The sequence below is a fragment of the Rissa tridactyla genome, chromosome 6 (assembly GCF_028500815.1).
Source record: "Rissa tridactyla isolate bRisTri1 chromosome 6, bRisTri1.patW.cur.20221130, whole genome shotgun sequence".
Taxonomy (NCBI): Eukaryota; Metazoa; Chordata; class Aves; order Charadriiformes; family Laridae; genus Rissa; species Rissa tridactyla.
In genome coordinates this window covers 947,679-975,662 of record NC_071471.1, presented here as the reverse complement: position 1 = coordinate 975,662, position 27,984 = coordinate 947,679, and the positions used below count along the sequence as shown (strand labels likewise).

Here is a 27,984-nt window from a genome sequence, read left to right as displayed (position 1 = left end):
GCCGCGCGTGGCGCCGAGCTGGGACTGGCCGGCGGGGCCGCCGCACCCCGCCATGGCCGCGGCCCGACCGGGGATCCCCCCGCCGCCGCCGCCGCCGCTCCTGCCCCTCCTCCTGCTCCTCCTGCTGCCCGGCGGACGCCGCGCTCTGGAGGGTGAGTACCGGGCGCGCCCTCCCGCCGCACCGGGGCCCGGGCGACCGCGCACACACACACACACGCAGGCAGGCAGGCAGGCACCCTCCGGGGTGGCCCCGGCCCGCCGGGCCTCGTCGGCGTCCTCCGCCGGCTCGTCTCGTCCCCGGTTGTCCGCGCGGGGAGCTCGCCGCCGCAGCCCCGCCGCCAGCGCTAAGCCGCCCTCAGTAGGTTTCAGAGTCAACGCCCCGTGGAACCCAGCCCGGCGCGGCCGAGGCGCGGCCGGCGGCCGCTGGCGGGGAGCGGCGCCTCCTTGGATACTCGGTTCACGTTCCGGGGCTTTTCGCCGCGGCCGAGAGGGCTGGGAAATTAATATTTCTGCCAGTGGAAGCTCGCGGCGTGCCAGAACTGGTGGGGCCGCCGGAGCCGCGTCCGTGTGCCGCGTCCGGCTCCGTCCCTTCCCCGGCGGGGCTCGCCGCGCCCGCCGCCTTAACCCCCGAGCCTCCGGCGTGGGGCCGCCGGAGCCGCTCTGCCCCCCCCGGAGCGGGGGATAAAAGGAGGGTGAATTGTGTCGTCCCCCTCCCGGAGGGTGAACCCCGGCCCGCGGGGCAGCGTCGTCGCCTGTTCCCCCCCCACACACACCCCGGCTTTGAGCGAGAAAAGCGGCTTTTGGCCCCGCTGGGGGCCCGGGGGGTCCCGGGGCGGGTGGCATCGTGGAGGAGGAGGAGGAGGATGAGGGGGCCCGGGCGGGTTTTTGTGTCTGAGCACAAAGTGTGCGGGGCTGCGGCCGGGGGCGGCGGGGCTCCGGTGTCCGGTAACCGGCCCGCCGCTGGGGCAGCGGGAGGGGGCTGGGGGGAGACCCCGGCGGAGGGGAGCGGACGGTGTCTCCGCCCGGCCGGGGAGGGAGGGAGGGAGGGCGGGGGGCGGCTTTTTTTGTGCTCGAAGGCAGTTTTTTTTGTGCTCGGAGGCAGTTTTTTGTGCTCGGGCTTCCGCTGCCGTCGCCCCGCGGTGCGGGGTTGGGGCCGCAGCACCGTGGGGGCCACCGTGGGCGGGAGCCGTGTTTGGTGGGGGGGACGCACGTTTCCCCCGGCTTTGGGCTTTGTAGAAAGTTTGGGGGGTGCTCGTTGCCCCTGTTTCTTTTCACCCACCTTCCCTGCGATTTTTTTCTTTTTTTTTTTTTTTTTTCCTTTAAAGGGGGAAAAATGTAAAAAATCGCCCTCCTTTGTGTGCCGTGGGCCTGCTCGGAGCGGGAGCCCCGGGCGGATGAAGTTGTGGGCAGGGGGGGCTTCCTCAGGGCACCCCACGCCTGCGGGCAACCCGCTTCCCACCAGCGGTTTGGGGACTGGGGAGGAAAGCCGGGGTGGGAGCAACCCCCGGCCACCGTCCCCGGGGAGCCCCGGTCTGTCCCCTGCCGCCGCCCGGGGATGGAGCGGTGCGAAGAGCCGGGTGGAGAGAAAATAAACAGCTGCTGCTGGGGAGTCGCTGGGTTCTCTCGGCTTCCCGAGCGTGTGGAAGGGTCGGGGCCGAAGGTGCTGCCCAAGGCGCTCAGGGCCCCGCTGGGTGCCAGCCCCATGGGACCGCTTCGGGGCTGGCTGGCACTCGCCCAGCGTTTTTGGGGCTGGCCCTGGTTCCCATGGGATTTTCTTCTTCTTTTTTTTTTTTTTTTTTTTTTTTCTCCTTTCGCCTTCACTCTTGTCCAAGCTGGAGGGAAAGTTGCAGTGGGGCCGGGAGCGGTCTCTGCCTTGCCCAGCGCTGGGAAGCTGTGGCCGGCGTCGGGGTCACCGAGCTCCCGCGCTTCTGGCGGCTCGTGACGCTGCTCCCTGACGGGGACCAGCACGTTCGTGCGGTCGCTGTGAATCCAGCGTGCACGTTCACTCGGGTATTTTAGTGCCGATCATAAATCTGGCCCGGCCATAAATCTGTACGCACGTCCTGCGGGTGACAACGGTGGCAAGCGGTCCCCGGACCTGGCCACCTTGCCGTCCCCTGCGTGGGGACAACAGGCTGGGCTTGCGGCCGGTGCCCGGCTGGGAGGGCTGGGGGCTGCGGGGCCGTCCCCGGGGGGTGGCGGGGAGTTGGGTTTCTTTACAAGGCCCCACGGGGGTGGAGGGGAAAAGCCGCGTTCGGCAGCAGCTCAGTGAGGGCTTTGTGCTGCCGAGGAGAAAATGGTTTCTCTCCAGATCCTGTAAGTGCGCGGGGTCTGTTTGAAGTCACAATGTGTTTTTCTTCTCCGGTTCAGCAGTCCCCAGGCCGGCTGCAGAAGGAATGCTCTATCCGGGGGCAACAGCGGATCTTTTCTCCGGCGCAGGGGTTGGAGCCGAGGAGTTTGTCCCGGCGGGGCTGCGGGAGCGGAGACCCCACGGGGAGCGGTGTGGGGAACGTGCTGCCTTCAGGGCCTTTGCCCACTGTCCGGGGGTAAAACCCCAGGCTTCACAACAGCCCCGAGGGAGCATGGACGGCCGCAGGCTCCATCTGCCCATCACCCCAGGGGGGCCGGGAGCGGCACGCGCTCTCTCAGGCCTCTGTGGGCGCGGGACGCTGTCTAAAGTCGGGGTTTCCCATGTGCTCCCCCACCCCAAGCCCTGTGCAAAGGCACCGTGTCTCTGCGTGGAGCCCCGGGCTGGCGAAATACCCAAACCCCCCCAAAAGCAGGAGGGTTTATAGGGGGGATTCTCGTCGTCAGCAGCCCCCGGGCGTTACACAGGCTGACCACACTCCTCTCCGCACCGGCAAACCCCTGCTTAATTGACCCCGGTACTGGAACTGCCAGGTATTTTCTTGGCAGGCAGATTTGCTTTCCGTTTAATTACTTTTCACTGAAATGGCATGTTTCTCGGCGGGGTGATGGGGGGAAGTTAGCCCTGCTGTTTTATTGACGCTTGGCGTAGGGCTGTGAGGGAGAGTGGGTTGCGGGGCTTCGCGGCGATCACCGGATTCATCGAATCTCCCGTTCCACCCTAAAAAGCTGCGTTTGAGGAGACCCGTCCGCGGCGGGGAGGAGAAGGGCTCTCCCTTTGTGTCCAGCGGAGCGTGCGGAGAGCCGGGCAGAGGGAGAGCTGGCAGCGCCGGGGTCCGGCCGCAGCCAGGCTGTGGCTGCGGGGCCCGGCCCCGGCCATCGGGAATAGCGGCCTCTGGTTTTTAAGGAATGAACCGAAACTCCTTGTTTTGTTGTGATGACTTACTGCGAGAGATATTTGGGGAAACCAGTTTGTTGCATTTTCTTTCCGTGAGCCGTTCGCTGCTGCCACTGGAGCAGGGGAGCTTGGCGTTTTAATTAAAACAGCCCGAGCAATCTGAATCACAGACTTGCATGTTTTTAAAATTGTAGCTGTTCCTGTTGTGCTGAGTCAAACTGGTTTGTCGGGATTGAGCGTCTCCGCCTGGGAGCCGCGCTGGGGGAAGGGTGCCGGGGCGGCCCCGGGGTGGGGATCCCCGTTCCCGGCGGGGAGGTGGGCGCCGGCCTCCCCCCCTGCCGAGACCCCCGGCAGAGGGGGACTGTCCCCATGGGCCGCCATCGCCCCGCGCTTCCCTGGGGTTGGAGCCGTTAAGGAGCTGGCGTCGCTTCGGGATGGGGTGCGCTCCCAAGCTGGGGGGGACGGTGGGGTGGGGGTGCCCCTCTGCGGCCGGGGAGCCCGGCATGGCCCAGAGCCCCCGGGCACCGGCTGCCATCTTGAAGGCCAGGCAAGCCTTTGCAGGGGCGCTCCCGCCCAGCTGGAGCGGTCCCATTCAAATTCGTGTTTTGGGGTTTGTTTGGTTTTTTTTTTTTTTTTTTTGTTGTTTGTGTTTTGTTGTTGCTGTTGCTCAAAACCCAGTCCTGGGGCGGGGCTGGTGGCGGGGCACGGGCCGTCCCCGCGCAGACCCCAAGGGGAGCCATTTTGCGGGGCGGGTGGGCGGCTGGCCTGACGAGGGCCGGCCCCGCTGCTCCTGGCGAGGCCTCGTCCTCCCACACTCGCGCTTCGGCATCGCCCGCCCTCGGCACGGCCATCACGGCCTTGTGGGGCCGTCGAGCCCTTGTTGGGCCGAGCTGGGGAGCGTCCCCTTCCCACGCGGCCGCCGTTTCCAGAGGGGCTGCAGCCCTCCCCTGGCGCCCGCTTTCCCTTCGGCACGGCAGAGCCCCGCGGTGCTCCCCGAGGCGGGAGGGAGCGGGCCCGGCGCCGGCTTCGCATGGCCGCCCCTCTGAAGAGGAAGGGGAGCCATCTTGGGAAGAGGCAGGAGCGCGGCGGCAGGGCAGAGTGCTGGCCCCATGGCCGCTCTCCGCGCGCGTGCCAGCGTGTGCCGGCCGGGGGTCCCGGGCTGGGGGGCAGGGGGGTGTGATTGCTGGAGGTGGGGGGGTCTTTTTTCATTTTATTTTTGCCCGTCGCTAAGCCACGCGCTGCCGGGGCCTGGCGTTTCTCACGCATGTGGCGGGAGCTGTTGACAAACACCTGTTTCCCGGCCCCCTCCCCAGGAATGCCCCGGGGGCCCCGCGGGGGCTGCCATGGCTGGGGGGGGGGGCAGCAGGGACACCCCCCCTCCCCGGGGGCTTCCCTCCCCGCCGGCAGCTGCGGGAGAATTTGGGCCTCCCTGTTGCGCTCCGAGGTGGGGCTGCCCAAACCCGTCCCTGTCCCGGGGAGGGGACACCAGGCTCCCCCCGGTCCCCCGGGGTGCTCAGCTGCCTGCCCGGCGAGGGCTGGGGCGCAGGAGGGACCCCGCAGTGCCGGGGGGGCGCGGGGGGCTCGGCGGGCGCGCACGCACACGCGGCGTGCGATCCAAGGCCTTTTTTTATTAATGAGAAAAATGTGCAGGGCTTGAACGATCGCCAGGAACAGATTTATTCTAGTTCCCCAGAAATTAAACTGAAATGAAGGAGCGAGTCAGCCCGGCCCGGCACCCCCTCCTGACTCTGTGCTTGTTTTAACTCTGGAAGAATCTGACTTTGGGGGTGGGGGAGGCAGGGAAGGGGGTGGGGGGGATATTTGGGTTTAAGCAGTTCCAGATGGGCTCGGTGCTCGCGGAGAGCCGAGGAAGCAGCGGAGAGCAGCGCGGAGATTTGGGTAACTGCCCCAGGCAGGAGAGAGGAGGGAGATCTTGGCAGAAGCTCCCGCTCCGCTCTGCCGGGATGGGATGGAGCTTGGCAGCCGAGCCGCCCTGTCTGTGGGGCGAACCTTGGATGTGCAGCGAGTAACCTTTTTTGGGGAGGGGGTGGGTTTTTTGGGTTGTGGTGTGGGGTTGGTTTTTTTTTTGGTTTGTGGTTTTTTTTGGTTTTTTTTTTTTTTTTTTTAAATATCATTACTCCTTCCTTGGGCTCTCTCCAAAAGTACAACCTGGAAAAAAAACGGAGCTGGAGGGGGGAGAGGGGCCTTTTGGCTCCCAGCCTGCCACAAATGGCTGCCCTGCGGAGGCAGGCCTGCAGCACCGACCGTGCTCCCTTCCTTCCCCCGGGGACTTTGGGGCTCTCCACCCGCCCATGCCAGCCCGGCTCAGCCCCATGGGGACACCTGCCCCATGGGGCCATGGAGGGAGGCAGTGGGCTCGCCCCCCGCCCCCGCCATATCAGAGCCTGGAAGCGAAGGCGGTTTTGCAGGCCGATTTACTGCCTACGTCCCGGTCGATGGCATTCGCGGCTCGAACAGGTCTGGCGTCTCCCGATCAGATGAGTTATTCCTGTGGCAGCGGAGGGTGGCTGCGTGGCCGTTCCTGCTGGGGACGGTGACCTATAAATCTCTCCTGCCCACTGGCCCACGGAGCTCTTGCCTGCCCGGCGCGGCTGGTCACGTTGTCCCCATGGCGGGGAGCTGCAGCGGGCTGTCCTTTTGGGACATGCCCGTCCCAAGCAGGCAGCGCTCGTTTCATGGCCGGCAGTGTGTCTGGCAGCAGGCAGGCTGTCCGTGGGGTCTGTCCGTTCCCCTTCTCCGCAACCTGCTGGAGCGAAAGCAGTTTTTTTCCCTGGGGCGAGCCGCAGCAGCGAGCAGCGGGTTGCATCCACCACGTGGATGCCGGGGATGGCAGCTCTTCCCTGGCTGAGCTGACCCCGGCGTGGCACACCGGGCTCTGACATCCGAAATCCCCGCGGTATTAATAGAACAGTAATTGCAGTGCAGGGCTGGACTCGGGCAGCTGGCTCGCCTCCTCTCCCGGCGTCAGTACGGCCTTTCTGCGGGACCTGGCAGGGCTCGGGCAGCGGGCTGCACGTGTCCTTGGCGTGCGACTGCAGGGCAGGAGCTGGCCCTCCTGCGAGAGCCCCGGGCTCCGAGTACCGTGCTTTGGAGGGGGGTGCCAGCGGGCGCTGGAGCTGGGCTTGGCACAGCTCGCAAAACAGCAGAAATCTGCCCTCCCCGGCTCGAGCCGGTGCGTGAGCGGGAGGAGGCGAGGGCCCGTCCCTCCCCGCATCCCGGGCGCTGCCACTCGATCTGCGTCTCGCGGAGCTGGCACCTGTCCCCTCTCACATGCTTCAGTCTGTCTGGCGGCCGTCAGGAAACAGCTCCTGGCGAGGAGCACGCGGCCGGAAAACCCTCTTCAGCCGCTCCGCGACCGGCGGGTGGGCGACAGGGCAGGGCCGGAGGGAGGGAGCGCTCCCGTCCCCCGCCATCCCGCCTGCCGGGCAGCTCCTGTCATCCAGGAGCTGGATCTGCCCATTCAGGAGGAGCAGGGCTTTGGGGTCAGGTGGGAGGGAGATGCAGCCGGCCGGTGGCTCAAGTCACGGGGACATCTCCCCGCATGAGGTTGTTATACCCGGGTGCAGGTGTGGGATTGGGAAATAGAGGATGCGTCCTTGGAGCATCCTTGGAATTGGCATCTCGGGCTCTGCCGGGAGCTTGCTGTGGTGCCGGGGCGGCCGGTACCAGTGGTGGTGCCGAGACCAGTGGTGGTGCCCATCCTCGGCCAGGCTCTCCGGGGCAGGGACTGCCTGCCCTTGTGCGTGCGTGTGTGGTGTGTACAAAGGGGCCTTAATCTCAGTTGGGGCCTCTAGGCCCTGCCATAATGCAGAAATAATGAGTCTATTATTAAGTGCCCACAGTACTTCTTCACTCCGGTGGCTCGCCTCCAGCAGCAGGCAGAACCTGCCCCGCTTGAAGTGGATGTGTCATCATTTGCCTCAGCAAATCCGATCCCCTTTGATGATGGGCCAAACGCCCTTGGCACGAAGGGCCACAGCTGTGATACAGGCCCCATATTTCTTTTTATTTTTTTTTTCCTTCCCCTCCTCTCTTCCCTTTGTTCCCAGTTTGTTGGCAAGTCATCGGCTCGCCCCGGACCTGGGGCAAGCACGCCTTGGTGGGCATGGGCAGTCTGAGTGGGACGGGGTGGGGGGCTGGCTCCCACGGCCGCCCCGCGTCTCCCCCCTGGGTGCTGGGGAGCAGCAGGCGCCCTGTTCGGCGCAGGGACGGGTTCCCAGCGTGGGCGGCGATAGGGAGAGCTCCAGCCCTTCCCTTGGGCTGAACCGCACCGCCTGGCCTGCCCGGCCCGGCAGCCGGCGAGGGTGGGACCCTGCGCGCGCCCCCGGCCCCGTGCCGGACGCTGGGGCAGCCGAGCGTGCAGGAGGGGTCCCCGGGAGAGCCGGGGTTCCCCGGCGGGTGTGTGGGCTGTGCCGGTGGTGCTGCCAGCCCCGTCCCTGCAGAGGGAGCCGGCAGACAGCATCTGCCGGCACCTCCGCCAGGCTCCCAAACCCCACGCCTGGCACCTTCTCTGTGGGTACCCCCGGCACCCCCTGGTGCTGCCAGCCCCGTGGGTGCCCTCCTTGCTGCCTGCCTGCCTCCATGGCTGCAGTCTTCCTCACTGTTCTCCTGGCTCTCGGCTGCATCAGCCAGAGCCTCCCCTTCCCGCAGCACAGCTCGGGCACGAGCAGTTGCTGAGTTTTCGGCTGAGTGCCGAAACCTCCCAGCACAATGGCTTTGAAGCTGCCGTCCATGGGGTGCCACATCCCCGGAGCTCTGCCTTGGGCTGAGCAGAATGGGAGCGCTTTCCCCTTGCAGGCAGCTTGTGCGAGGCCATTCCGTGCCTGGGAGGAGGACAGCCGTGGGGTTTGGCTGGAACGAGACGGGGAAGGAACCTCCCGGAGGAGGAGGGATCGGGGAGGGGGGGGTGGGGGTGGCACGCTCCGGGAAAACACGTTGCGGGGTCTCCCAGACCTGACGCGGGCGCAGGGCGCTCTGTGTGGCTCGGCTTTTGTGTACGCAAAAGGCTCGTCAGCGGGAAAAGTGCAACCTCAGGTTCTCTCCCACAGGCAGCTCTTTGTTCCCAGATAAAGGACCTTACACCAAAGGCCCTTTGTGCCGCTGCTCAGAACGGTGCCGGGATTAATTGTACCGATAGGTGCTTGAATGGGGAGCACGCAAGGCCGCTCGCTCCTGCCGTAATTATCTTCAAAACCAAGGAGGAAATTAAAATACGCGGGGAGATGCCCCTTTTGGTGGCTTTTTGACTAGCAGGCAGTCACCAAGATGGAAAGAGCATCCCTAAACAAGCTGCCTTTCCTTCCAGAGGAACGCAGAGGCTCAGCGGAGACGGGGAGAGGCATCCGGCACCACCGTGAGCAGCCGCCGCGGTGGAAGCCAAGCCATGTCCTGGGGCAAATGGCTCAGAGATCGATGCTTTCTCCAGGAGCCTGGCGTGGGGCGAGTGGTCCGGACCGGCCCTATGGCCGGTCCGGGCCACTCGCCCCACGCCAGGCTCCTGCAGACATGGTGTGGCTAGCTCCCAGAGAGCACGGGCACGTTGCGGAACAGGTTCCTCTGTTTGCGGCAAGGCTGCGTGGGCGTCTTTACTAACTTTCCTCCCTTGCCTTTTTTCAGGATGCTCTGGACTGGAGCGAGTTGGCTTCCTCCCCGTCGGGGGCGAGGAGCTGGCGTCCTGTCCCACCTTGCCCAGCGCATCCTGATAAAAGCCGGCCGTCCCCGTGTTCAAAGGCGAGAGCGTTCAAACCGGAGCCGGTTGGTGAAGGCGATTTGAGTCTTTCCCCGGCGGCTTCATCTTGAAAGAATTTTGATTCCCCCCCACCCACCCCCCCGCCAACACACACACACACACTTTCTGGCTCGGCAGCGCGAGACGGGCTCTCTGGGCCTCTCGGAGGGGGGAGTTCAAACGTTTTCGCTGGGCTCAGACCGTACGCACCACATTCCTGAGCCCCCTGCGCGGGGAGGAAGAGGTCCCCGGCTCCAGATGGGTCCTCGCCAGGGCTTCAAACGCCCAGCGAAATGCTGGGGGGACTCTGTGGAGGTGACGGGAGGGCTGCTGGCAGGGGAACCCTCGTCTTTGCAGCTCGGGGTGCACCTAGGAGGAGGTTTTTGCAGGGCAGGGAGGGGGCAGTCGGAACGATGCTCACAGCCCCGTCGGAGGGGTGAGGCTCTTTATCTGCTCCAGGATCCCACTCTGCCGTGGGAATCCTGTTTTTATGTCGGGTTGGCCGTGGCCTGCTGGGTGTAGCGAGGCTCCTGCTGCATCCCTTGCCTTGGCCCAGCTGAAGGTAAGGAGAGGACAACTCCCCAGCGCTGCAGACAGTGATAAAGCAAGCCTTAGGGTGACTTCCCCAAGCTGGCGAAATTGGGAGCCAATTTCCCCTTGACTAATGGGACCGGGCTCTCGCTGTGGCACGCGGGATTGAGGTGGCTTTGACTCACTGCTCGGCCAGCGCTGACGCCCTTCACGTCCCTCCGAAGCACCTGCAAACCTGAACCGAGCCAGGAAACTGCCGGTGCCGCCACCGAGCCCACCTCTGGCACCATGTGCCGGAGGGAAGGAGCAGCCAGCTACTGAGCCCCGGTGCTTGCCCGTCTCCTCAGCCCTGGATGCTGGCATGTGGCCTTTCATGGGGGGTCAACGCTTGGCGTGCCCCGGTGTTTGCTGGAGAAAGGACTCGGGTTGGGTGCCAGGCTGCCGCAAGATCTCTGTGGCAACGTTAAGGGCAGAGAGATGGTTTCTGCAGCCAGCGCGGCTCAGCATGCCGTCGCCAGCCCCGGGACCATGCGTCAGGGCCACCCGCCTGTGACCGTCACAGCGGTGGGCTGTGAGGGGCTGGGGGGCTCCGCCTGGTCCCGCTCGCTCCCATGGCTGCAGGAAACCCCCGCTGCCCTCTGCGCTCGGCCCGTTTCCTTTAGCTGAGTCGCTTGGTGATTTTTATTTTTATTATTTCCCTTCCCCGCTCTCTCCGTGTGGTTTGTGTGGCTCTTGCGCCAGCGGCCGGCTTGGCTCTGTCAGGTTTTTCCCCTCCTCTGCTGGTCAGATGGCAGATGCTGCCAAATGAGGATGCAGGCAGCGAGTCTCCTGTCCCAGCCGTGTCCCTGCCCCGGGCCGGCACCAGTGGGGATGGGCGCTGACGGAGGGGATGGTTACGGTGTGCCCTGTCCTGTGGCCGGGCATGGCACGGGCTGCCTGTGTGGAGGCTGCTGGTGTGTAGGGGAGCTCCCGCACGCCCTGGGCAGGTCTGGGGAGTGAGACTCCCCTCCCGGCCCAGGAGCAGGGATGCCCGCATGGTCAGGTCCGGCCCAGCTCAGCCGTGGCTGGCCACGGGATGCTCACGCTGCCCCGCTCCCAGGCACACCCTGCCACCCAGATCCCCATCTCCCGCCTGACTCACCGCTGCGCCGCTCATCCGCACCGGCCCTGAGCGCGCCGGGCACCCCTTCCCCGCTCCTCCCGCCACGACCAGGAGCACCCACCCAGCTGCCCGTGCCGGGAGCGGGGCCCTTTGCTGGCCGGACCTGCGCGGGGTCTCTGCGCTGGGACTTGGCAGCCGGGCGCCCTGTCAGCGCCGAGCGCACACTTGGCTCTGCTCCGCCGCCAGCGCGGCGTGCGGGGCCCTCGCCGGCTCTGCTCTGCCCTTATTAGGGCAGCCGGCACGGGGCCCGTCCCTCCGAGAGGTGCGGGTGGCCCCGCTCTGCAACCTGCTCCCCCATGGTCCGGCACCGGCCGCAGGGCTCCAGGAGCGCGGCAGCATCGCAGGGGGCTCTCGTGGCCGTGCAGAGCCCCACTCCGGCCCTTGCCAGCGGTCAGCAGGCGATGCTGTGGGCAAGGGGAGGGGAGAGGGATGGCGGTTTGCTGTGTCCCCCGGGCAGGCAGCGCTTTGGGACACGGGCAGAGGCTGCCCCATGGGTGCCCAGCCCCATCCCGCGCACCCTGTGCCCCGGCCCTCCTGGTGTCCTCGTCACGAGCGCCCTGCGTTACCCGCTTGCCGGAGGGCTCCTTCCTGCCCTCCCTTTGCTTTTGCTGGGTGCCCTTAGTTTGTCTTTTTGAGAAACAACAAATAACCACTGCCCGGTAACCACCTCCGCACTCCTCCTGTTGGCAAACAAGAGCCGGTCTCGGTCGGTCCTTCCTGTTGTAGATGCTGACCCTCTCCCGGCTGGGGAGCTGGCACCCGAGGGGCTTTCCTCTCTCTGTCCCCAGTGCCGTGTCTGCTGCCAGTGCCACCAGCCCCCAGTGGGACTGCTTTTGTGTTTGCTCCACGCGAACAGCCTGGGTGGGAGGCAGCCGGCCGGGCTGGGATCCTGGCAAACAGCGGGCGGGTCAGAGAGCCCACGTGTCCCCAGATGTGCCTGTTTATCTGTGCCGCGGTGGCATCGCGGCCCGTGCGCCTGGCCCGTCCGTGGGTGCTGGCTCGGGAGCTGCTGGCGGATCTCCCCAGGGTGGGACAGGGGAGGAAGGTGTTTCCTTCCAGCCGGGCTTCATCCGAAACCCTGCGACGCGTGAACGTTTCCTTCCTCCTCCGCGCTTCCTCCCCGGCCGGGCCAGCCTGTGGTTTCCCTGGGGTGGGAGGGAAGGAGCTGGGGCTGAGCCGTGGTGCCTGGCACAGCCGGGCTGCCCCGGCCATCGAGAGCCAGCGGCTCCCAGACTGCTGCAAGCTCGGGGGGCTCAGAGCCATGGCTCCCTGCCCCACATCCAGGACTGGCTGGGCTGAGGGACAGACAGACAGCCGGCCCTCTGAGGAGCGGTGCGGGGTCTGGCACAGGGCCATGCCTGCAGCTGGGGAGGGGGATGCCCTCAGCAGGGAGGTGTTTTGGAGCTGGTCCTGGGGCCAGCACCAGAGCCCCTGTGAGCACCCTGGGGTCTGCAGGGGACTGTTGCCCAGCTCTGGGGTTTGCAGCCCCCTTGCCCCAAACCCCCCCTGGGCAGGAGAGGGGCCAGAGGACCCCAGGAGTACCTGCTCCCCTCCAAACAGCCTACGGGCCCATCCCTGGCTTGGGGGTCGCAGAGCCAGCAGCCCACAGAGGGGCCATGGGCACCGGCCCCAGAGCGTGTCATCGTTCTCCGTCCTCCCCTTTAGCTCCCGGTTTTCCCGCGTGGTGCCTGCGCAGAGCCGCGCGGCACTGCCCGGGATTAGGGACAGCTGCCTGCAATTGCAGCTCTTCCCAGACAAGCGTCTCGCTCCCCCAAGGCTGGGGCTGGGGCTGTTTGGGGAATGCTGCCGGGGTGGTTTGTCTTGTAGTCTGCTCCAGGAATGTTGGCCAGACGGTCAAATTCTTCTCCCCTCTTGTAAAATGAGTGATGTGGGGCGTCTCTGGGAGAGCAGCCTGCCAGTCCCTCCTCCTCTGGATAAACCTGCCTGGCCCGCACCGCCCTGTCATGGGAACGGGCCCTTTCAACCCCAGCCACAGTAAATACGCGCCCTGCCAAAGCGGAGGGGGAGGGCGCCCGCTCTCCCTCCTCTGGCACCCCCCGCACTGGCCGGGAGGCATGGCTAGCCACGCCGGTGGCTGGGGGTGACAACCCGTCCCCCCCTTGCCACCTGGCCGGCTCCTCATCCTGCTGCGTCCCCGCTCCGGCACGGCTCTCCGGGGACGCCTCGCTCTTCCTGTTCTCCTGACGGGAGAAGAGAAATCTGGAGTCTGTCTGCGCCGCTCCCCCTCCTCCCACCACATCTCACCCCCCAAGTTGCTGTTTTCCACAGAAATGTCAGGCTCGGCTCTCCTCTCCCCCACTCCTCCTGGATTGTTTTTTTTTTTCCTCTAATCTTGGCCTTCGTCTCCAATTACTTCTTTCTCTCCTCCCTCTCCCTCCAGAAACCCTGATGGACACGAAGTGGGTGACCTCTGAGTTGGCATGGACAACTCATCCGGAGACGGGGGTAAGTCTGGAGCCAGCCCCGGTCCCAACCTCCAAAGGGTACAGCTGGTCCCGGCCCCGGGGAATCGGGGCTGCATCTTCCCCCTTCTCTCCCCTCCTCATCCTCTCGCCTCGTCAAACCATCTCCTCCTGACTCCGTGCTGGCAGAGCGGGAGCGCCATGGTCCCTGGCCCAGGTTGCTCTTAGTCACCTTGATGACCAGGAGGGTTGGGACGGGTGGAGGTGCAGCTGCTTCTCTTCCCTGTTGGCTGTTGCCTGCTCCCCCCCACCCAACGCCTTTTGCCGTGTGTCTGTGGCGCTGATGTCGCTGGCTGGGGATCTAACGTGCTCCCCTCTCACTTGCAGTGGGAAGAAGTCAGCGGTTACGACGAGGCCATGAACCCCATCCGCACGTACCAGGTGTGCAACGTGCGGGAGGCCAACCAGAACAATTGGCTTCGCACCAAGTTCATCCAGCGCCAGGACGTCCAGCGCGTCTACGTGGAGCTGAAGTTTACCGTGCGGGACTGCAACAGCATCCCCAACATCCCCGGCTCCTGCAAAGAGACCTTCAACCTCTTCTATTACGAGTCGGATACGGATTCTGCCTCTGCAAACAGCCCTTTCTGGATGGAGAACCCCTATATCAAAGTGGATACAATTGCCCCGGACGAGAGCTTCTCCAAGCTGGAGTCTGGCCGCGTGAACACCAAGGTGCGCAGTTTTGGCCCTCTCTCCAAGAATGGCTTTTACCTGGCCTTCCAGGACCTGGGAGCCTGCATGTCCCTCATCTCCGTCCGGGCTTTCTACAAGAAGTGCTCCAACACCATTGCTGGCTTTGCTATCTTCCCGGAGACTTTAACGGGGGCCGAGCCCACTTCTCTGGTCATCGCGCCGGGCACCTGCATCCCCAACGCGGTGGAGGTGTCTGTACCCCTCAAGCTGTACTGCAACGGTGATGGCGAGTGGATGGTACCCGTGGGAGCCTGCACGTGTGCCGCTGGATATGAGCCGACCATGAAGGATACCCAGTGCCAAGGTACATGCGTGGCAGAGCGGCCGTGGCTCTTGTCCCTGCGGACGCGTTGATGCAGAGGAGGGGTTTTGTGTTGAGCTCGGTCTGTTTTCGGAGGCCTGGGAGCTGGGCAGGCTCCCCGAGGAGGGAGCGGGGTGGTATCTCAGAGGACGGGGTCTGCAGTTTGACTCAGCATCTGGAAGCCTGGAAGCCTTCGTGGTCCAGACTGGCGCGGTGCCTGCTGTGACACGCTGCTTAGCTTCCGCCGTGGGATGCGTCGTCTCGCCGGGAGCCATGGCTTAAGGCACGGTCCTCAGCAGGATCCAGCACGTTTAAGCCCCTGAGCGTTACCAAAACCTCCCTCTCACCCCCGCTGCCGTGTCCAGCGGCTCCCCTCTCTCCCTCCTGCCGTGCTGGTGGCTGGGGCGAGCGATTCGTTCCTGACAACCGTGATTTCATGTTGCGTGTGTGGAGGCTCTCGGAAAGCCCGGTGGCGAGCGGGGCCCTGCTGGGCTGGCTGCAGGAGAAGCCGTTCGGATGCGCGCTCCCCCTGCCAGCACCCGGGCTTGCAGCAGGGAAGGGGGGGAGCGGAACAAAGGCAGGGGAGTCGGAGCTCCCCATCCCTGCTCAGAGGGGAGGGAAGAGCATCCTCATCCTGCACACAGAGATCTTGGGGATGGAGAGCTGCCCTGGGTGGCAGGATAGCCCTGGGTGGGTCCTCTTGGCAGCTTTGGTGTTGCTGTTTCACCCCAGCTTGGGCGTGTTGATAAGGGAAAATCTGCCTGGATGGATGTTGCTTTTCCTTGGGCTGATTTTGTTCTTGGGAGCCGTCTCCAGCACGCAGGACCCTGCCGTGGGGTGGTTCGGATCTAGGGCAGAAGGGTCCCTGCTTCCCTTGTCTGGAGGCATCGCTCAGGGAGCTGGATGCCTTGTGCGTGCCGATGACGGGATGCTTGGCGCCGGCCCGTGGCTCTTGGCAGGGGCGATGCGATTTGGGTCAGCCTGTGACGTGGGGCTCGGCCAGGCCGGCCTCTCGGCTGGCTTTGGGAGCAGCGTAGCTGTTGGCCGTGCCACTGCGGCTTGCTGGGGATCGCTCAGCCTCCGCGAGGCCACGGCTCTGCTGGGGGACCGGAGCCTCCGGCACCATCGGGGCCAGCACAGCCCTGACTTGGGGGGCTGGCTGCTTGTGCCCTGGCCCTTGCATCAGGCTTGTGAGCAGCTGATACTGCTCCTCTTGGGGCAGAGGGACACCAACATCGTCACCGGGCAAGGAGCCCACACTTAAAAGTGTCTGCTGGGGTCCCCGCTCCCAGGGGGCTGGGGACCTGCTTTCCTTCTCGCTCGGACTGGGAGATCTTGGACCATACGGGGTGTTTGCTCTTTCCCAGTGGTGTTTGGGCACGAGGTGACACCGTTTCAAGCCAGCAGCCGGGCTGTGTCCCCAAGCGGAGCATCCCGAGGCGGGAACAAGGGCTCCTCGGGTGGGGTTTGGGGCATCGCTGCAGCCCGGGGCGAGGTCCCCTCTCCGCATCCCCCCGGCCGGGCAGACGCCCTCGCAGCAGCTCTCCCACCGCCTTTCATTCCCCTCCCCAAGCCTCGGCTTCCTCCCCAGCGCGCGGGGAAGCCGCGCCGAGCCACGGGCACGTCTCCATCCGGCAGCCTGCCTTCGCTGGGCAGGAGCGGCCGTGTCCTCACGTTTCTCTGGGAAAGTTGCGCTGCACTCGGAGGATCAGATTTTCCGCCATATGATCGTGTGTTTTAAGTGGAAACAGCTGAAGAAGGGCTGGGAGAAGCCGGAGCCTCAGCTCCCTTTTCTGCTCTCGGCTGGAAGTCCCCTTGCCCCGTTTCGGCAGCCCGGCACCGCTGGGAAGGCTCTCAGCCCCCACGGTGTGGGGAGAGGTGCGGGACACCCCCGAGAGATGGGGTGTTGTCGCTCCCGCCCCGGGGAGCCCACCGAGGCTTCACCGCACCGGCAAGGAGCACTCCGGAGTGCCAGATGGCATTTTAATAAATAACAATACCCAGTTACTGCTTAGATGGGATAAGCCCTGTTGTAAATCTCCCCTTTCCCCAGACTTTCAGTGGCCTTTGAAGATCTCCTCCTCCTCCTCTTTATCTCCATCCAGAGCCAGGATTAGACCTCGCATTCAGACCTGTCACAATGCTGCCTGTATCCCGGTCCCTGGGGAGCGGGGCTCATCCCGCCGGGCTGAAGGCAGTTTCTTTGGCATGCTTTGTAATGCGATACGCCAGGCTGGTATCTGGCGCTCCCGTCCTGAGTTGCCACAGCATTGATTTGGCATCTCATTCTCAGCCTCATTATCTTTATTTAATTAGCACACGGCCCTTCTGGGGGTTGTGCCGCTTCCCACACGCTCCCCGCCAGGCAGAGCTGCGGAGGCAGCTCTTGCAGGAGGAAGAGGAGCTGCTGGCCAGGGAGGGGGACGAAGGCTCCTTCGCCCCTCGCACCCGAGCCCTGCAGCCCCCGTCTCTCCTCCATGTGGGTTGCAAGCACCCGAGTAACTTGGGGGATTTGGTGCTGAGGCACAGAGCAACCCCACGGGCGGCACCTCCCCAAAAATGTGCCAGGGCGTGTGCTCCCCGTGCCGGATTCACCAGGGTCTGCACCCCCTGTGTCGCCGGCATCACCCAAAGACGGGCAAGTTTGGGGTCTGGCTGCCCCCCCCATGCCAAGGCTGGGAGCGAGCCCCCTCCTCGCGTGGCCCTTGATGCCCGTGGGGGGTCCTGGAGAGGGGACACGGTGGCCCCGCTGGGCAGGGAGCCAGTGGCATGGTGCAGGCGATAGACCCCAACCCATAAAAGCGTGGGGGGAGACTGCAGCGTGACGCCACGCTTCCTCTGACCCATTTCCCAGCCTTTTGGATGTCCCTTTCCGGCTCTCCCCACGTGCTGTATATTTGAGCACAGTCCGCAGGTGACAGCAGGTCAGGCTGGGGGCCAAAATCTGGATTTTCGAGAAAATAAATTTCCCTTGCAATCAGTGACTAATGGGAACATCACACCGAATTTGGGAAAAAAAAAAAAAAAAAAAAAAAGTGCCAAGCCAGCATTGCACTTGCCAACTGTTTGCAGCTTTGCGTTGCAACACGGGCCGGCTGCATGAAACCCAGGAAGTGAAACTGCTGCTGGTAATTGCCCGGCTGCAGATCAAAGGCGGCGGGCAGCGCGGGCAGCGCGGGCAGGGGCGAGCGGCCGGCACCGCCAGCCAGCTCCACAATGGCTCGCTTGTAGCACGCTGGAGGAAATCTGCCCCGCCGTCCTGCCTGTGACCCTGCTGCTCGAGAGGCAGCTTCACTTATTGAAAATTATTTTTTTTTCCCCTTCTTTTAAAAAAAAAAAAAAAAAAAATTGGTTTCCCGCCTGTTCCTCGGATGCCACTGTTCAAACCCTTGAGGGCTCTTTCCCTTCTCTCCCCTTCAAATTTAGTCCATTCACTTTTGGACTGCACTAGTGTGAAATATTTCCACCCAAAGGGTGATTTAAAAAAAAAAAATAAATCTAAGTGCCTTTTAAGAGTAACTTAAAAAGAGAGTTACCGCCTTGGCTGTAGCCAGGCTATTGCTTCCACAGCTCTAATCCATCTGCAGCCGCTTACGAAAGCGGGAAGGGAGCGAGCCGTGCAGGTTCATAAAGCACAGATCAGCCCAGGCAAACTCGAATGTTGCCTTTAAAGAAATTACAGGGTTGCTGGACAAAGGGATGTGATCGGTTTAATTTATCTCGGCTCAAGCCAGGCGTTCTGCTTCAGTCCTACGGGGAGAGAAATAGCTGGGAGGATGCTGCCCGGCTGGACCAGCGTGGCGTGGATGGGAAAGCAGTGGAGGTCCGGAGCAGGGTGGTTCAGGGATGGTGTTCCCTGATGTGCTGTGGGCTGTCCTCCCCTCCCTCCTTCCCTTTCCCGAGGCGGGGGGGGACCCCAAAGTTTTGAGGGTGCACGCGGGGTTCGTTGCTGCTTGCCCGCATCCCGTGCAGCAATGGAGGCTGCCTGCGGGATGAGTCACGGCTCTCTGCTGCTGCCAGGAGGGTTTTCTTTCGGTGTTTTTGTGGCTCCCTCCCTCGGACTTTATTCACTGGGGTGGGGACTGTATTTGGGAAGAGTGCCCTCCTCTTCCCCCGGCGGCTCTGCGAGGCAGGATCCGCTCACGGAGGTGGGCGACTGATGAAAATCCCGGCAGGGCTGCCAGGAGCCGGCGGAGGGCAGGCAGTGGGTGCCGTGCTGTGCCATGCCGTGCCGTGCCCTTTGGAGGGTGCAGGGGCAATTCTGCAGCAGCCCCAGGGCTGCGTTACTGCCCCCCTCCTCCCGCACCCCCACAAACCCCCTCGGCAGCCGATCCCCGCTGTCAGACCGGGCTGCGTCTCTCTCCCATCGAACCAGCAGCTCCTCTGCAGAGCGGGGAGCTCCGCTTCGCTTCCCTGACCTGTTATCCTGTGGCTGTCACCGACTGTCATGTTCTCCCCGGAGGTGTCCGCGGCCTGGAGCCGGGAGATGCGATCTGCGTGCGGAGGTTCAGGGTTGTTATTTTATTTGAGGACACTTCAGCAGGAAAAGTGCTTATGCAAAGCTCTCGGTGGGGAGCAGGGAGCCTGGCTCCGGCTGGGTAGAGGCACGTTCCGGCTCCGGAGCTCCCAGCTCGTTCCCCGGCGTGCCGGCCAAGACAGTGGTTGTTGTACAGGCAGTTTCTTGCAGAGAAGAGATGACACAGCGGCTTATCCACCGGGGACCTGAGATCAGCTTTCAGCTCAGTTACAGCCTTCAAATGTGGCGGCTGAGAGCTGTCACGCTGCCACCGAGGTCTTTATGCTCTGATTTATTAAGTGGGGTTGGAAACTTAAGCACTGGAGTGCATCTGGGCCCTGGTCCCTCTCCTCTTCCCTGCGTAACAGGGCTGGGACGTGGCTTGTCCCTCGCCTGCCAGGGTGGCGTGAGGGTGTGGAGGAATCGCCTTCATCCCTCGTTCCTGCGCCGGGCACTCCGGCAGGGTGGCATGTGGCTACCCAGGGATGGCCCTGCCCGTCCCTTCCTCCCGTGTCCGGGAGCGCAGGAGACGCTGTCCCCTCTGTGCCCGTAACCCGTGCAGGAGACCAGGCACCATCATCCCTCCTGCACCCTTTGCCAAGCACCGCGGTGCCCGGCTGCCGTGCCGCGCTGGGGCTCACACGAGCCCTGGTCGCTCCAGCTTTGCTCTCCCCCAACAAGCCTGTTATTTCAGGGGGTTTGTCCCTGATGGATCTGGGCTCCTGTCCATAACCGGAGCGTGTTTGGCAGCTTTCTGAGCCCAGAGCGTTCCTGTCCAAGAGGTTTCAGTCATCTCTCATTCCTCAGCAATCTGGTTCCTTATGTGTGAATCTGCATCCACCCAGTTCGAGCCGCCCGGGCTCCGGCTGGGGTGGGTCAGCCTGTGCCGGGGCCGCTCCGCTACCCCTGGGCATTTCCCGTCATTTGGTGGTGGCGAGGGTGGCCCGGGCTGGGGGACAGGAGCCCTGGACCTGCTGGCCGGGGGCTCCCATGGCTCGCGGAGGAGCAGGGCTGCGTGCTCCTCTGCCCTCCGGCCCGCGCAGCTGGGACGGGCTGAGCTCTGCTTTCCGAAGGGAAGGCCCGGAGGCTGGGTGAGCTCAGGTCAAGGAGCCGGAGCGAGCCGAGCCGTGTGGCTGGTCCTGTTCTCACCGAAGAGGAGCCTCCTTGCCAGAGGGCTCGTGCCTGGGAGCGGGAGGCAGCTCCTGCCGCCCGACCAGCTCCGCGGCTCCCCGCTCGGCAGCAGGGTGCCTCTCCCGTGATGGGGCTGCTCACGCGTCCCCCTGCCCAGCAGCACCGCCATGGATGGGGGCTTCTCTGGAGCTGCCATCGCTCGGTGCCTGGGCAAACCGGGGGGGCCAGGACGGCCCCCTGCAGCTGTGTGCGGGTCCCCGCGGGGCCGGCCCCGCAGCGTGTGACTCAGCAGCGCTCCACACCCTGCGCGTGGGGCTGCGACCAGCCGGAAGACTTCCACGGAGGGCGTCGGGAGATTCCTCATAGCAGGAAGCTTCCACTTGAAGCACCAGGAAACCTCCTCCTGTTGACGGGGTGATGTCGGACAGGGCTGCCAGGAGGGTTACGCACCCTCGGGAGCTGCCCGACCGCCGGCAGAGCGAGGAGGCTGCGCCTTTCTCCGGGGCCATCGGTGGTGATGCCGCCCCGGCCGTGGCAAACAGGGTGATGCCAAAGCAGAGCCAACGCCGGCAGGTCTCTTGCCACTTTGGCCAGCTGTGAACGCAAAGCACGGGCCCCGCTTCCTTGGGGCAGCACTGCGATAAATCAGGCTATTTCGAGGTGTGGGTCGGGTTCTCGAGGCCGCTCTGACCCTTGGCTCAAGTGCTGTTAATCCTTTCACGTGCCCCTCGTTAGGACTGAACGCCCCGCGCTGCCAGCCGGGCCGGATCCCAGGACTTGTGGCTCCTTGAAGGACCCTGTGCGGAAGCGGGGGTAGAGGGTGGCAGCGATGCCGGAGCAGCTCTTTAGCCAAGGACCTGCAGGAATGTTTTAATCTCGCTCGGGCTCCACTTGAGCCGGACTGAGGAGGTGCCACCGCCCCGGGGCTGAGAAGTGGCTGAAGAGCCCACGGGTTTTCAGAGGATTTGGGGCTGAGTGGCCGTGTTTGGGGCTGCAGAGGCCTCTCGCGGGGGCTGCTGTGGGCAGGACTGGGGGGTCCTTTCCTTCCCAGCCTTATTTCCCAGGAGAATGGATCACTGACCCTGTGGAGGGTGCTGGGTGTGGAAACCAGCAGGGGAAGGGGGAGTTAATGTACGGCAAAGCCCTTGGGATGTGCAGTGAAGAAACAAAATGGGGACCTGATCCCCGTACAGCTGCTGGCGACCAGCTCTTCCCATCTCCGGCTGTCCCGGATCTGACACCGGAGCACAGCGTCTCCTGGGCAGAGCTGTGCCTGCGCTGGTGGGTGCCCGTGCCCTGTGCCAGCAGCATGCTATCGCCCACCCTGTCCAACCTGGGGCACCGCGTCCCTGGACATGGCTGGTGGCAGCTGAAAAGTGGCCTGTGGTCCTCAAGCCACTGATGGGAGATTTGGCAAGGAGTGAGGAAGGGGTCTGCCCAGCCTCGGGGGAACAGTGGATGTTTTCTGGGTGCACTTAGTAACTGGGGTTTGTTTTTCCTTCCTCCAGCGTGTGGCCCGGGAACCTTCAAGTCTAAGCAGGGGGAAGGTCCCTGCTCTCCCTGCCCTCCCAACAGCCGAACCACCTCCGGAGCAGCAACGGTCTGCACGTGTCGAAACGGCTTTTTCCGGGCGGACACGGACCCCGCAGACAGCGCCTGCACCAGTGAGTCCTGTCCTGGGCGAGGAGGGGTGTCTGGAGGCAGCAGGGGTCCGTGCCCCATGCTGTGCCCACGCCAGAGGTGAGCCGGGCATGGGGGCACGCCATCCCTGACCCCCACATTCCCCCCGCAGGTGTCCCCTCTGCCCCCCGCAGCGTCATCTCCAACGTGAACGAGACATCGCTGGTGCTGGAGTGGAGCGAGCCGCAGGACACAGGCGGGCGGGACGACCTGCTCTACAACGTCATCTGCAAGAAGTGCAGCGTGGAGCGGCGCCTGTGCACCCGCTGCGACGACAACGTGGAGTTCGTGCCGCGCCAGCTCGGCCTCACCGAGCGTCGCATCTACATCAGCAACCTGATGGCCCACACCCAGTACACCTTCGAAATCCAGGCCGTGAATGGCATCTCCAACAAGAGCCCTTACGCTCCCCATTTCGCCTCTGTCAACATCACCACCAACCAGGCAGGTGAGTGGAGCTGCCAGGGAGCAGGGGCTGGCTCTCCGCCGCAGAGCGGAGCGGGGATTTCTTGCTGACAGCCTTGGAGGCTGCAGTCCTTTGTGCTGCCGCGTTACTGGCTCTCCGCGCCTGCATCTAATCCCCTGGGTAAATTCTCCTCTCCGTTTAACGCGTGTCCCTGGAGGAGATGAGATCAGAACGCGTGCAAGCGGAGAAGGGCAGGGTTGGCAGATGCTCCGGAGAGCTCTGGATCTCCTAGACCTACCCCAGAGATGTGCCTGCTGTGAAGGGAGGAGGGAGGAAATGAGATTTCTCCCCTGTGGGCCTGGGAAGGCGCAGCACCAACCCAAACCTTCGCAGCCAGCCGAGCGCTCTGCCCTTCCCTCCTTCCTCCCACTCTGGCCCGGCTCCAGCGTGCTGGTAATCTCCAGCCGCCGCGCTCTGATCTGATTTCACGGGTCTCGTCGGTGGGGTGGAGCGTGGACCTCCTGGTGAGCGGAGGCGGCGAAGGAGCCCTGGTTTGGGCGGGCAGGGCCCTTCCCCAGACCAGTTTGCCGCTAGGCGTGGGGCAAAGTATTACCTTGATGCTATTTCCAAGGGTCCCCTTCGTCCCTCATCACCTTGGCTGCAGGACGGTGAGATCGCACCTCCCTAGGAAGATTTGTGGGAGGCCAGTCTCAAGGCTTTTCCATCCCTTTCCAGCAGGGTTATCCGAGCAGGTCCTAGGCAGAGTCCGCCCAGGCTGATGCGGGGTGGTGGAGGGGGGACCCTGGCACAGATGGCTCATTCCTCCCCTGCCCTCTTTCCTAGCCCCGTCTGCCGTGCCTACGATGCACCTGCACAGCAGCACCGGCAACAGCATGACGCTGTCGTGGACTCCCCCGGAGAGACCCAACGGCATCATTCTTGACTATGAGATCAAGTACTCGGAGAAGGTAAAGCAGGAGGCAGAGCAGCCTTTTCCCTCCTCCAACCCTTGTGGCAAAAAGGGTCCCTGCAGAGACAGTGCCCAGGGCAAGGAGGGGCGGCAAGGGGGTGATCACTTCACAGAGGTGACACCCAGGTCTCTCCCCTGTAGCAAGGCCAGAGCGATGGCATCGCCAACACAGTCACCAGCCAGAAGAACTCCGTGCGGCTGGATGGGCTGAAGGCCAACGCTCGGTATATGGTGCAGGTCCGGGCACGCACGGTGGCTGGATACGGCCGCTACAGCCTCCCCACGGAGTTTCAGACAACTGCGGAGGACGGTAGGTACCGGGACTGCGCTGCCTCCGTCCCCCAGCCCTCCTGTGCGTGCTCCTTCCCCAGCTTGACTTTGATTCCTGCCTCTCCCTCCATCAGGCTCCACCGGCAAGACTTTCCAGGAGCTGCCTCTGATCGTGGGTTCGGCCACTGCGGGGCTGCTGTTCGTCATCGTCGTGGTGATCATCGCTATTGTCTGCTTCAGGTACTGAGTTTGCGGGGAGGGGGCGTTCAGAGATGGGTTTGGGGACTGCTCGTGTCTGCCCCAGAGCTCTCCCCCTTGGCTGTGGGCAGAGCTCTGGCAGCTCCAGTCTGAGAGCAAAGGGCTGGACCTGCCGCAGGTGGGTCCCAGAGTGCGGGTCCTGCAGGTGGGCTGTGCATCTCTGCTTCCCTGGCACCAGCCGGGGCTCTGCCGTCCTCTCCCAGCACAGCCAGGCCACCTTCTCCCGCCGCACCGCGGGATGGCTCTGCTTGCCGGCTGCCGGGGCAGGAGCTCTCTGGCATAGACTGTGCTGGGATTTGGAAGGTGGCAGCGAATGTCTTTGCCCCATCAGGAAAGGGATGGTTACTGAACACCTCCTCTCGTCTCCTTTGGGCAGGAAGCAACGCAACAGCACGGACCCCGAGTACACGGAGAAGCTGCAGCAATACGGTGAGTGTGGGCCCAGCAAACAGGCTCTGCCTGCCCTCTCCCAACTCCCGCCCCGTGCGCAAGCGAAGGGGCAGCCTTCGCTAGCCAGGGACCAGGAGGGATGGGCCACAGCCGGCCCTCGCCCATGTTGTGTCCCTCCCGGTGGTGACTCCTGTGCCCTTGCAGTCACCCCTGGGATGAAGGTCTACATTGACCCCTTCACCTACGAGGATCCCAATGAAGCCGTCCGGGAATTCGCCAAGGAGATTGACATCTCCTGTGTGAAAATCGAGGAGGTCATTGGAGCAGGTAAGTCCCGGGGCTGGGCACAGCAGCTGCTGCCCCCACTGCCTCTCACCCTGCCGCGTGCTCACCCTGCTGCCCCCTTCTCCCCTTCCCCGCCACAGGGGAGTTCGGCGAGGTGTGCCGCGGGCGCCTGAAGCTGCCCGGCCGCCGCGAGATCTTCGTGGCCATCAAGACGCTGAAGGTGGGCTATACGGAGCGGCAGCGACGGGACTTCCTGAGCGAGGCCAGCATCATGGGCCAGTTCGACCACCCCAACATCATCCACCTGGAGGGCGTGGTGACCAAGAGCCGCCCCGTCATGATCATCACGGAGTTCATGGAGAACTGCGCGCTCGACTCCTTCCTCCGGGTGAGTACCCATCCCCTCCTGCCCGGGGCTGGGCGTGCAGGCGTGGGGGATCTGAGCCCCCCTCCTCCATCCCTCTGCCTTGTCGTGCCGGCGTCCCCAGGGCTAAGCTGTGCATAGACCTCCTGGGGCGGGGGAGGTGGGGTGGCTGTAGGGACACCAAAGGTGGGGCCCTTTCCCAATCCATCTGGGGTGTCGCAAACCCCTCTGATCTCTCCTCTGGCAGCTGAACGATGGGCAGTTCACGGTCATCCAGCTGGTGGGAATGCTGCGGGGCATTGCCGCCGGCATGAAGTACCTTTCGGAAATGAACTACGTGCACCGGGACCTGGCTGCCCGCAACATCCTGGTCAACAGCAACTTGGTCTGCAAAGTGTCCGACTTTGGGCTCTCTCGCTTTCTGGAGGACGACCCGGCTGACCCCACCTACACCAGCTCCCTGGTATGGGACACTCGGGGGGATCCACCGACCCAGGGGTGGGGGAGACCCCCCAGGTATGTGCTAAATAACGGAGCCATGTATCCCTGCAGGGAGGCAAGATCCCCATCAGATGGACGGCTCCTGAGGCCATCGCCTACCGCAAATTTACTTCAGCCAGCGACGTGTGGAGCTACGGCATCGTCATGTGGGAAGTGATGTCCTACGGGGAACGACCCTACTGGGACATGTCCAACCAGGACGTAAGTGCTCCCTGGGGAGTGGGGAGCTGTGGGCCACCCGTGGGGTCTTGGGCGGCTCACAGCCTGCCTCTGCATGTCTCTCGGCAGGTGATCAATGCAGTGGAGCAGGATTACCGGCTGCCACCCCCCATGGACTGCCCCACAGCGCTGCACCAGCTGATGCTGGACTGCTGGGTGCGGGACCGCAACCTGCGGCCCAAGTTTGCACAGATCGTCAACACGCTGGACAAGCTCATCCGCAACGCTGCCAGCCTGAAAGTCATCGCCAGCGTCCAGTCTGGGTCAGTGGCATCCCTGCCCCCAGCCAGGACTTCCCCCGAGCCCGGGGAATGCCGAGGTGGTTGGGACTGGAGATGTGGGAGGGCAGGGACAAGAAATGTCCCCCAACTCCAGCTACACCTCTCTGCCCCCTGCTCCCCATGACCTGTGGCTCTCTTGCCCTTTAGCATCTCCCAGCCGCTCCTGGACCGCACCGTCCCGGATTACACCACCTTCACCACCGTGGGAGACTGGCTGGACGCCATCAAAATGGGACGGTACAAGGAGAACTTTGTCAATGCCGGCTTTGCCTCCTTCGACCTGGTGGCGCAGATGACTGCAGAGTAAGTCCCTGCTCGCGGAGGAGGGAGAGGGCTGGTGCTGGGGCGCATCGTCCCTCACCGCTGTCCCTGGGGTTTTCCCAAGCGGGTTAAGGTCTGGGATTCAGCATCCAGTCCCCTGTGGTGTTAAGAGGGACCCGGAGCTCGGCAGAGGGCTGTCATGAAGAGGGGTGCCTGGGCAGCAGCTGGATGGGGCAGGGCCAGGTGCTGGCAGGGGGCTGAGTCTTCACCTTCTCCCTGCAGAGACCTGCTGAGGATAGGGGTGACGCTAGCAGGGCACCAGAAGAAGATCCTGAGCAGTATTCAGGACATGAGGCTGCAGATGAACCAGACGCTCCCGGTGCAGGTTTGACCGCAGGGGACTCCGCATTGGAACGGACCGAGGGAACCTGCCAACCAGGTTCAGTTTGCGGTGCAGCCCGGCTCCCCGTTTCCCCCTTCACGCGGCGCTCCTCTGCCTCGGACGGTCGCCTGGGACAGGACGGGACGAGCCGCCCTTCCCGGGATCGGAGGCGCTCGTGCCGAGAGGGAGCCCAGCTTTTCGTCCCGTGTCCTGGAGCGGTGAGGCAGCAACACATCTTCATATTGAAGATGGATTATGGGACAGAGATGGCACATCCCGCTTCCCGCCCTGTCTCGGTGCTCATCGGTTTGAAGAGTTGTTCTGCTTCTTGGATTTCTTTTCACCCTGTTTTCCCCCCGAGTCCTCACGTCCCATCCCTCCCCGAGGCCACAGACTGTTGACCCGTCCGCTGAGTCCGTCAGACACGTCCGAAGCCTTCCCTAACTCTGGTCCCCGCGTGGAAGCAGCCGGGGAAGGCCGAGCCGCAGGGCCAGGGCCGTGGGCCCCAGACAATCATTCCTCTCCTCCAGCCCTGGCGGCCCCTCCGCACGGGGGTCTGCACTGGAACGTGTCCCAAGGGAAGGCTTCGCTCCCTTTCTTGGCTTTGCACGCCAGAACCCAAACCCCATGAGATTTTACTATGCAGGGAGTTAGGCATAAAAAAAAAAAAAAAAAAAAAAAAAAAAAAAAAAAAAGAAAAGAAAAAGAAAAAAAAGAGATATATTAAAAAAAAAAAATAAGAGGGAGCAGAAAGGGGAGGGAGGGAGACCAGGCGCCCGGCTCCGCATCTCTTACCCTCTTGGTTCTCCTGGCCGGCTCTGGACTGCAGAGCGAGGCCGTCAGCACGTTTGCACAGGGACCCTCCGCCCCCGGACCCACGGCGGCCGCGCTCCCCCCGAGGGGCCGGAGAGCGGGGCTGGGGCGGGGGCTGCGCCGGGGGCCGCGGCCCGGCCTCCCCCAGCCTCCTCTTATATGCAGAAGGAGCGGGTGCCGCTCCTGACACGCTGTGATTGCTGCCAAAAGACTCACTCACCTTCCCCGAGGATCCACTGCAGCCCGGCTCCCCCGAGCCGCGGCAGAGCCCGGGTGCCCGAGTGTGCCTGAGTGTGAGCGTGCGTGCGTGGGTGTGTGCTGCCGGCAGGGCTGTGTGAGGCAATGGGCAGAATAAAGGCAATAAGAATTTTACCGGCGTTTCCTTTGCTCCGTCGCGCTCTCCCGGCAGCGGGTTTGCCTGCCTGCAGCGGCGCTGCCCGCCGGCGTCCTCCTCCTCCTCCTCCTCCTCCCGGCCCCTCGCTGCTCTCCCCTTCTCTGGCTGTCACGTAGTCGGGTGGTCCCGCAGGGTCCCCCTCGGCACCGGTGCTGCCGCAGGGTGCTGTACCCACCCTGCAGTGCCCGGGGACCCGGCGTGCCCCCCCCGTGGGATGCGCAGGGCATGAGGTGGTGAGTCCAGGGCTGAGCCAGCTGTGAAACTCCGTCTGGCGCACTCAGAGATGGGTTCCCCCCCTGCCGCCGAAGTCCAGCTGGAGCAGTGGGAAGCGGGGCCGGTGTGAGAAGGCTGAGCCGCAGCAGCCGCGCTGGCTGCCCGTCCCGGCACCCGGGGGTCCCCGCAGCCCCAGCCCTCTGCTCCCCGGCAGCAGCGTGGCAACAGCCCCCGGTGCCCCTGAGCCACCGGCCTCGCTCCTCTCCATGGGATGGCAGCCAAGGAGCCAGGTGGGAGCACACCAGTGTTGGGGGCAAGCTAACCCCCGCCGGGGGCTACTGTCCCTGGGAGAGCCGGGCTGGGGGTCCCCGTGCCCTCAGCCTGGGTGGGGGGATTGATTGATTGCTTCCCAGCAGCCAAGCGGGAGCACGGGCTGTTGGTGCTGGGGGTCTTGGGGCCCTGT

The 27,984-nt window shown here is 64.1% G+C and overlaps 1 protein-coding gene across 2 annotated transcripts; it reads left to right on the top strand.

Annotated features, from left to right (window-relative positions):
• Positions 1-27,286, top strand: EPHB3 (EPH receptor B3). 2 transcript variants are annotated; one of them, XM_054206967.1, is made up of 16 exons: positions 1-152; positions 13,109-13,173; positions 13,518-14,190; positions 21,343-21,498; positions 21,627-21,962; positions 22,764-22,888; positions 23,032-23,200; positions 23,295-23,400; positions 23,795-23,847; positions 24,013-24,135; positions 24,234-24,481; positions 24,705-24,920; positions 25,010-25,159; positions 25,247-25,440; positions 25,606-25,761; positions 26,002-27,286. In XM_054206967.1, exons 1-16 carry the CDS (start codon positions 53-55, stop codon positions 26,108-26,110), a joined length of 2,979 nt encoding a protein of 992 aa, XP_054062942.1. In that variant the 5' UTR covers positions 1-52; the 3' UTR covers positions 26,111-27,286. The 2 variants fall into 2 exon arrangements, with proteins under 2 accessions (XP_054062942.1, XP_054062939.1); XM_054206964.1 differs by having other exon boundaries at positions 23,750-23,847.
• The last annotated feature ends 698 nt before the right edge of the window (positions 27,287-27,984 follow it).

Excerpts from the sequence above, each read along its gene's own strand:
- EPHB3 (XM_054206964.1), top strand. The coding sequence starts at position 53 with ATGGCCGCGGCCCGACCGGGGATCCCCCCGCCGCCGCCGCCGCCGCTC. Across the intron at positions 21,963-22,763 it reads CATCACCACCAACCAGGCAG|CCCCGTCTGCCGTGCCTACG; the intron begins GTGAGTGGAGCT and ends CCTCTTTCCTAG. Across the intron at positions 24,921-25,009 it reads CCACCTACACCAGCTCCCTG|GGAGGCAAGATCCCCATCAG; the intron begins GTATGGGACACT and ends GTATCCCTGCAG.